The 10,000-nt window shown below is 45.2% G+C and overlaps 1 protein-coding gene across 1 annotated transcript in view; it reads left to right on the plus strand.

Annotated features, from left to right (window-relative positions):
• kif19 (kinesin family member 19) overlaps nucleotides 1-10,000 on the plus strand; it is a 114,213-nt gene that overhangs the window by 67,528 nt on the left and 36,685 nt on the right. The window contains exons 3-5 of the mRNA XM_063220783.1: nucleotides 3,033-3,143; nucleotides 4,305-4,392; nucleotides 8,678-8,814. Of these exons, the coding sequence (XP_063076853.1) occupies nucleotides 3,033-3,143; nucleotides 4,305-4,392; nucleotides 8,678-8,814 (336 nt within the window). The remainder of the gene's footprint in view (nucleotides 1-3,032; nucleotides 3,144-4,304; nucleotides 4,393-8,677; nucleotides 8,815-10,000) is intronic.

The raw sequence follows: 10,000 nt of genomic DNA on the forward strand, positions 1-10,000 counted from the left end.
TTGAGACTGATTTTAGCTCCTGCTGAGGTGATGGGACCTTACCTCAGGCCCACACACACACACACGCACGCACGCACGCACGCACGCACGCACACACGCACGCACACGCACGCACGCAGGCAGGCAGGCAGGCAGGCAGGCACACACGCACGCACACAAACACACACACACACACACACACACACGCACACACACACACACACACACACACACACACACACACACATACACGCACGCACGCACGCACGCACACACACACACACACACACACACACACACACACACACGCGCGCGCACATACGCACACACACTGGAACAATGGCTCTATGTTGCTATGAGAAAGTATAGTGTAAGACCAGGCATTTTAAATGTGCTGATACCAGAATGGCAATGATCAAGTTGTAGTGCATTACTAAAGGCCCTGCGTTATGTCATAGTTGTTAACTTTTCAATGACTATTACAGTGTGCCACTGGAGGTACGGCACGCATTAAGGAGTTGCAGAAAGAGGTGGGGTTGAAGTTTAGCAAAAAAGGACTTGGTTCAAATGTAACAACCAAACTTGGACAAGCATATTCTGCTAAAACACACACACACACACACACACACACACACACACACACACACACACACACACACACACACACACACACACACACACACACACACACACACACACACACACACACACACACACACACACACACACACACACACACACACCAAAAAACCCTCTTTTTTCAGCACAGGTATACGGTCTCTACTGTTCACTCTACAGCTCACATGGTCACAGAGCACAGCTGAATTTAGAAGATGCGGCCATTTCATGAATAGCCCTGTTATCTGTCATTATGTTGGATAATGGGTACAGAGAGGGTAAGTGGGAGTGGGAGAGAGAGAGATAGAGTGAGAGATCAGAGCGAAAAAGAATGAGGGGAAAGCATGAGATTTTGCCTCGTTAAGTCATTAGAACAAATTTGGGCCTGCTTGGAAGCTCTGTTACGTCTAAGTCACTGAATAGACGCTGAGTGGTCCAAACATGAGAGAGAGAGAGAGAGAGAGAGAGAGAGAGAGAGAGAGAGAGAGAGAGAGAGAGAGAGGGGAAGAGAGAGAGAGAGAGAGAGAGAGAGAGAGAGAGAGAGAGAGAGAGAGAGGAAGAGAGAAAAAAATCTTTTGCAGCATCAACTTGTACCTGCCCAGGAAATGCAGTGTTAATTCAACTGTCGCTGAGTGGAAGCACCTGGAGGAGGGCTGAATTTGACTGTCCTAGTGTTGAAAATAACACTGCAAAATATGCTCTGTAAAGTAAGGTAAAGGAAGGTATGGAAGAGAAGGTAAAGTGTGTGTGTGTGTGAGAGGGAGAGGGAGACAGAGAGAGGGGGGGGGGGCGAGAGGGGGCGAACGAGAGAGAGACTTTTACCTGCGCAGGAAATGGAAGTTATGGATGAAAAGTTAAAATGTGTGTGTGTGTGTGTGTGCGTGCGCGCGCGTGCGTGTGTGTGTGTGTGTGTGCGCGCGCGCGTGCGTGTGTGTGTGTGTGTGTGCGCGTGTGCATATACGTGTGTGTGTGTGTGTGTGTGTGTGAGAGTGAGAGCGAGAGAGAGAGAGAGAAAGAATGAAAAAGAACGAGAGTGGTAACCCCTTCAATTGTGGAAAATGACAAATGACAGGCCTATTTTGCCCTGTGATTGGCCCCCTGGCTCCCATGATTGATCGTAATAGCAGCTGTTTGGCTTCGGCTGTGAATAGAGAAGCTGACGTAAGCAGGCCACTCTCCTGCCACCTGCTATATGAGTGGGACTCAGGGCCGGGCCGCTGACAGCTTTGGCTGGGCCCAGGACAAAGTCATCTGAAAGGGCCACCAACACAATGCATACAATGTAATTAGACCCCAATTCTGGGTCCCCCCTCTGTCCCTGAGTCAGGGACAACCGTTCCTTTTGTCCCCCTCTGTCTGCTTCCCTGCTCAATGCAACAATGGATTATTACAATATGGCCCAATGTGTCATGGTGTGGTGCCTGCAAAATATCACAAAGTGAAACATTTTTGCTGTCATTTTTCTCTTCTCATGTCACCTCCTGTATGAGTGTGAGGTGACAATGTGACTCAATGTGACAATGGATTATTACAACGTGGCCCGATGTGGCATGGTGTGGTGCCTGCAACATGTCACAAAGTGAAATATTTTTGCTGTCATTTTCCTCTTTTTGTCATTTTCTGTCAGTCCCTTACTGTCACCTCTAACATCTCATTCTCTTTTCTCCCCCCGCCCTCTCTCTGTCTCTCTCTCTCTGTCTCTGTATCTGTCTCTGTCTCTGTGTGTGCCCCTCTCTCTCTCTCTCTCTCTCTCTCTCTCTCTCTCTCTCTCTCTCTCTCTCTCTCTCTCTCTCACTCTCTCGTGTACACTCTCTATCTCTGATTCATGGAGCATTGTCATTGCTAAAAGTGTGAAAATTACAGTATTTAAGCAGCACACTGTGTGAAGGGACCACTCGCATACAAAATACAAAACTCTTTCAGTTCCACCCACCCTCGCTGTATTAGACGATGTTGATAATGTCAATGGCGTTTTCATCCCTCTGATGCCGAATGGATGCATGAATTGACTTGATTGAATGTCATGATGTGAACTGGTGACAATAGGACAAATTAGATTGTCAAATCTTTCTGTCTCTTTCTCTCTGTCTGCCTGTCTGTCTGTTTGTCTCTCTCTCTCTTTCTCTCTGAGTCACTAAAGCATGAAAAACACAAATTAAAACTGAATTATAATGTTATTACTATATTTATTTAAATAAAATGTATGAGATGTATGAAATCAAAAAATAATTTCTACAATCTCTCTCTCTCTCTCTCTTTCTCCCTTTGTCTCCCTCTCTCTCTCTCTCTCTCTCTCTCTCTCTCTCTCACTCTCTCTCTTTCTCCCTCTGTCTCTCTCTCTGTCTCTCTCTCTCTTTCTCCCTCTCTCTCTCTCTCTCTCTCTCTCTCTCTCTCTCTCTCTCTCTCTCTCTCTCTCTCTCTCTCTCTCTCTGTAGATGGTGGTATTGATGGACCCCATGGAGGACCCTGATGACATCCTCCGTGCCAACCGCTCACGGGAGAAGACCTACATGTTTGATGTGGCCTTCGACTACACGGCCACGCAGGTCAGACAGTAGTGCGAGTCCCCATGATGTTGTTTGCAGGGCCGCTGCTAAGGTTTTGGAGGCCCTAAGCATAACTGGTCAGGAGCCCCCCCTCATAATTAAATAATAATAATAATAATAATAATAATAATAATAATAATAATAATAATAATTAGGGCTGGGACTTTAATGCATTCATATCGATTAAGTAATCACACAAAAATGAACACGATTAAAAAAAATAACTAATTTTATACTCATTTTATCGCATTATAATTTAGCTACATAGTTCTGGATTAGACCAGTGTGGAGGGCAGTATTATGCCTGATGGAGAACAGCCTGCTGAAATTAAGAAGAGTTCCGTAATCTTTTAAAAATGAAGAATATTTTTAGATTAAGCTTATTCATTGTCATTATTCAAAATCCATTTGAAAAAAAAAAACATTTCACTGTTTACAAGTCAGATATTTAAATGCGATTAAAATGCGATTCATTCGATTAATTAATTTCAAAGCCTATAGATTAATTCGATTAAAAATTTTAATCGAGTCCCAGCCCTAATAATAATAATAATGCGTCTTTTAGTCAATCTCATTTTGGGGGCAAAGTGGTTGAGGCCCTACAGCGCCCTACAAGCGCTCTGCTTACTCTGCCGAGCGGCGGCCCGGGTTGTTTACACTGTAAGAGTATGCATGCACCCCTGCATCACAGAAGCCTTACGTCACCAGCAACACAAACACACATGACACCCAACAACCACCCCACCCCCCCATCCCCCCCCCCACACACACACACACACACACACACACACACACACACACACACACACACACACACACACACACACACACACACACACACACACACACACACACACACACGACACCCACCCCACCCCACCCCCCTTTCCCATGTTGCATTGAGCACTGAGTGAGGGACCCAGGGGTGGCTGCCATGACAGATCACATTTCCTGTGTGTGTGTGTGTGTGTGTGTGTGTGTGTGTGTGTGTGTCCACGTGCGCTTGTGCGTGCGTGTGTCTCTCTTTCTCACTCACTCACTGTGTGTGTGTGTGTGTGTGTGTGTGCGTGTGTGTGTGTGTGCGTGCGTGCGTGCGTGCGTGCGTGCGTGCGTGCGTGCGTGCGTGTGTGTGTGCGTGTGTGTCTCCTGTCCCCCTTGCAGGAGGAGGTATACAGGGCCACCACCAAAGGGCTGATCGAGGGCCTCATCTCTGGCTACAACGCCACCGTGTTTGCCTATGGACCCACAGGTACGGTAATAGGCCACGTATACTACACTACCACGTCACAGACACCTGTGTGTGTGTGTGTGTGTGTGTGTGTGTGTGTGTGTGTGTGTGTGTGTGTGTGTGTGTGTGTGTGTGTGTGTGTGTGTGTGTGTGTGTGTGTGTGTGTGTGTGTGTGTGTGTGTGTGTGTGCTTGTGTGTGTATGTGTGTGTGTGTGTGTGTGTGTGTGTGCATTTGCCTATAGACCCACAGGTACGGTATAAGCCACATGCAGTACACTACCACGTCACAGACACCTGTGTGTGTGTGTGTGTGTGTGTGTGTGTGTGTGTGTGTGTGTGTGTGTGTGTGTGCGTGCGTGCGTGCGTGCGTGCGTGCGTGCGTGCGTGCGTGCGTGCGTGCGTGCGTTCGTGCGTGCGTGTGTGTGTGTGTGTGTGTACTTGCCTATGGACCCACAGGTAGGCCACATAGCACGTCACAGACACAGCCCTCTCCAGTCTCCAATACACTGCCATACCTCCTGACCAGGGAGTACGGGCCTCCAAAACCTGCTAGGTCCCCCTCATACTTAAATAATAAATAATAATAATGTGTTTTTTCAGTCAAATTGAATTTAGGAGGCCCCGATTATGAGGGCAAAGTGGTTGAGACCCTAAGTGCTCTGCTTACTCCGCTTATCCCTAGCGGCTTCCCTGTTCCTGACCAACGTGCATATACCTTACATTACATCAGTGATTCTCAAAGTGTGGTCCGGGGACCACTAGTGGTCCACGACAGAGCTCAGGTGGTCCGCGAGGGGATTTCTACTTTTCCAAGATAAGCTAGCAGTAGGCTATATTTGTAACATTTTCATGTTTTCAACATAATAATACAGGCTTATAATGTGAATAAAAAAGTAAGTGATCTGCATAAAAATTAGCAGTGTCAAATTAGCATCCATCAACTGCCAATTCAGTTGACAGGTGGTCCCCGATAATTTTTTAGGGGGACAAAGTGGTCCTCAGTCTGAAAAAGTTTGAGAAACACTGCATTACATGTACCGTCTGGCCATGGTATCGTTTGACTTTGCTACTGTACTCACAGTCATTAAAAGTTAAGGTAGATCAGTGAATATGTTACGTGTAAGGAACACGATTGAAGACGGACCAAAAAAAAGTAATTTTGGTTAAATTAATGCAGCATTCTTGCTTACTTATACCATCAGCCAATGTTTCATGTGTATGCGTATAAATGAAAAAAGTTAAATAAATAATGGCAAAGACAATTTGATTCCACAATGCCACCGTGTTTGCCTATAGGCCCACAGTTGCAGTAGGCCACAGAGCATGTCACAGACACAGGCCTCTCCATTACACCACCATACCTCCTGACCAATGTGCATGTACAATATACTGTAGCGTCTGGCCATGGTATCGTTTGACTTTGCTACTGTACTCACAGTCATTAATAAGTTAGATCAGTGAAAATGTAAAGTGTAAGGAACATGACTAAAGACAGACCAAAAAAAGTAATTTTGGTTAAATTAACCCATTTAAGCAATAAGGCACTTGCAAAAAAAAACGTCTGTGGAATACCTAAGCAGTCACCAGAAGGGCAATGACAACGAAGTCGATACCTACATATACATGTATATTACTGAATGGTCTGTGTAATGTCATATAGTGTAGTACTATGCAGGGCTTGACACTGGCACCTGCCAACCGGCCAAATGTTGGTAAAACTTGGCTGTGGCTGGTAACAATGTCAGTGTCACTAGCCAATTTGGCAGGTTGCTTATTCTATGGCACGACATATCAGAATAGCGTATATTCTACACTTTGCCCCTTGTGTGTATCAATTGTTTGTATTTAAGCTCAAGAAAAAGCTCAGTTACTCAGTTTCTATTTGTTTAATTTCCATGCAGAAAACCATGGACTCATCTTATTGCTTTAAGCACCTCAGTTTCTGAGGTTAGATGTACAGTGTAATGGTAAAATAAAATAAAAAATCAAATTTGTGGCTAGTAGAATAGCTGAATGGCTAGTGACTCGGGAAAACCAGTAGCCACAGTGGCCGGCAAGCAGAAAAGTTAATGTCAAGCCCTGGTACTATGGTAATTAAGTCTTTTCATTGACTATACAAGGTTTCACTGGTGCAATGGCGTGAATTATGGGGCTACTTATTACTGATTGCGTTACATTGCTTACATTACATTGCATTTGGCAGACACTTTTTTTAACCAAATATTGGTTGGCTTCATGAATTATTGTGAATATAAAGGAAAGATGTCCCTCTAAAATGACCATGCTCAACGATGAAGAGCCTTTTGCTGTTGGTGAGCTGAAGGTCAGTTTAGGAGGGACGCAGTGGTGTAGTCTACTTTTTTTTTATTGTGGGTATACTGTATATATGAGCATTTTTTAAAGTGGGTATACTGTATATATTTGTTCTTTTCATAACAATGGATCAATCAATTTTAAGTGGGTATACTGAAATCCCTGAAATTTAGAAGTGGGTGTACTCCGTATACCCGCNTTCTACGTAGTCTACANCACTGGAGGGACGGTAGCAGCAGGGTTGGGGCAGGGGGGGTTGGGGGATGGTGACGGTGAAAAGCACAGCACAGCCAGCCTGCACAGCAGCGCAGCGGTCAGGGCCAGGGCTGTTGATCTCCGCCCGGCCGCCCCGTATGGCTGTTTTATGGCATTCTGGGTAAATAAAAGGCCATACCATCCACCAGCTGTGGCCCCCCTGTATCTTGCTCGCCTGTGGGAGGCAGGGTTAGAAGAAGAAAAAATCTACTTACAGCTTTCAGGGAAAAAAGCAGAACAATGCATTTTTTCCTTCCAGTTACAAATATCAGCTGATTGTACTAGTTGTGGAGGTGATCAAAATATCTTGTAATGTTGAAGTTCAACAGTTGGTTCAACTGGCAGGACATTAGGTACGGCTAGATAAGTGCTAGATTGCATCATTGCAAGGAAAGAATTCACTCATTCTTGTGAATATTCTTATTTATCAAGGTCAAGTTAGTGGAAATACTACGGTAAATTGAAAGTACCTGGACAAGCTCGAAAGACCTTCCACCTTTCACATGAAAAGGAAAAAATATCTTCATACTCCCCAAAAGTAATGCAGTGACTTCCAACTGCACCGTTTTTATGAATGACTGTAGTGTTTTGCTACACTTTTGTCTTACCGACTTCGAGACACAGTATATACACTTAACACACACTTGTTTAATGCCAACGACTCCGTTTAGTTGTGGCACTCCACTTTTTACATTACATGACATTTATCTGACGTGTTTGACCAAAGCAACTTATAAGGAGGACATTCAAACAGTTACAGAGTAAGGGGACAGTACAGCACTATACAAGTAATGTAGAACAGATACAGAGCAGGAAAATAGTGGAGGACCTATGACATGTAGTGTAGGTTAGTACCCACGATAAGAGATGAGTAGAGTTGGTTATGTTATGCAGGGGAACTCTCTCGGAAGAGATGAGTCTTCACTAGCTTCTTGGAAGTTGAGGGGGATGACCCTGAACTTGTGGCAACTGATAGCTTATTCCACCATTGGCCCACTCAAGCCAAGACCCCCACAATCTCCGGACGAAATCCTTCTTCAACCTCCCCCGCCCCTGCCCAGACTACTAGACCTTACCTCATCCTCACCTCACCAGGCCTTCAGTCATCCCACTACCCTGAGTAAATCCCCTCAACCACAGGGAAGCTCTCTCGGAAGGAAACACGGAAGGAAATACTACCATCCGTGTTTCCTTTCCCCCTACTTTTATTTTGGCGACAGTTGTCTCGCCAGTCGTCTCACCTCTCGCTTCCAATTACGCCCCTGCTGGTTTTTCCTCATCTGAACCCAACTTAACGAAGCTTTCAAGGCATACGCTGACTAAGCCATTCAACTAATGGAATCCTAGAGAGCGAGAGAGAGAGAGAGAGACAGAGAGAGAGAGAGAGAGAGAGAGAGAGAGAGAGAGAGACTGCTTTTCTTCTTCTGCTCCACATTGCCTTACTTAGCTACGGGAAGCTATTTCGGAAAGTGGGCCAAGATTTTTAATCGTCATTGTCTCCATGACAGACTTACGTCTGGCCGGCTAGCTCTTGCTGTTGTTTCTGTGTATTTGTGTCTCCGTGTGTGTGTGTGTGTGTGTGTGTGTGTGTGTGTGTGTGAGTGTGTCTGTGTGTGTTTGTGTGTTTGTGTGCGTGCATGTGTTAATGTTTCTGTGTGTGTGTGTGTGTGTTTGCGTGTAGTGTGTAAGTGTGTAAGTGTGTTAACGTTTCTGTGTGTGCCTGTCTGTGTGTCTTCAGGCTGTGGGAAGACCTACACCATGCTGGGTACGGATAAGGAGCCGGGCATCTACGTGCAGACGCTCAACGACCTGTTCCGCGCCATCGAGGAGACCAGCGATGACATGCAGTACAGCGTCTCCATGTCTTACCTGGAGGTGGGTTCTATAGCATACATTACATTACATTACATTACATTTAGCTGACGCTTTTATTCAGAGCGACTTACATTTACTATTTTTCAGGGTATTGGTTACAGTCCCTGGAGCAATGTGAGGTTGGGTGCCTTGCTCAAGGGCACTTCAGCCATGGATGCAGGTGTAGGGAGAGGTCAGGTGGGATTTGAACCTACAACCCCCAGATTGAAAGACCAACTCCCTAACTGTTAGGCTACGACTGCCCCATTGCCAGCATACGCTGTTAACATTTACAAGGGTGGCCCTGCCGTGGACAACTGGTAGGGCATTCGCCTGCCATGCAGCTGACCCAGGGTTCGATTCCCGGCCCGGGTCCTTTGCCGACCCCTTCCCGTCTAGTCTCCACCCAATTCGCTTCCTGTCCACCTCTCACACTGTCCTATCAAATAAAGTTGAAAAAGACAAAAAAAAAATCTAATAAAATAAAAAATAAAAAATTAAAAGGGCTTCACAGTAATTAACTGTGAATTCACAAGTTTGTCCCTGAGTGCTTGGTGTACAATATGCATGTTTGCCATGTTAGCTGGCCTCGGGATGAGATCCGCTTCCCCCCGTATGTGTATAGAGGAAGTGTAACTGGGTGTTCTAGTGAAATGGAGGAGTATGGGGAGGTGGTGGGACAATTTGGAAAGCCTTCGTGCATGACAGGTGAAAGAGGGAAGGAGGGGTTTAACCCATTGGCGCCTGAGCCAGTTTTTAGAAAAGGTCCCCAATGCCTGAGGGTTTTTTGAGATAAGAAAAATTGGTTGAAAACTCCTATGAAAAATTCAATATCTCAGCCTCTGGAACACATATGGACATGGGACAAATTGCATTTAAAAGGTAAAATCCTCTGCTTTCACGGGATTATGTTCATTCAGCATTAACACTAACACTTATTCCTTTAAAAAAATAATATCTCATAGTCTAATGATTGAAAAACGTTTCATGTGCTTTCAGGATAATGCTTGATGCTATTTATTATAAGCTATTAGGCTACTATTGCTACTGTTACAATAGCCGACTATAACTAGGCTGAATCATAATAATAATTATTATTAGGCCTATAATTAATAGGCAGTCATTTCTGCCATAAATCGGGGGACATTTGTCTGATACAGCCACTTGCTCTCCCACCGGCGAGTATGGCCGTTTTATTCCTCCAAAC

Source organism: Engraulis encrasicolus, chromosome 17, assembly GCF_034702125.1.
Source record: "Engraulis encrasicolus isolate BLACKSEA-1 chromosome 17, IST_EnEncr_1.0, whole genome shotgun sequence".
NCBI classification, from domain to species: Eukaryota; Metazoa; Chordata; class Actinopteri; order Clupeiformes; family Engraulidae; genus Engraulis; species Engraulis encrasicolus.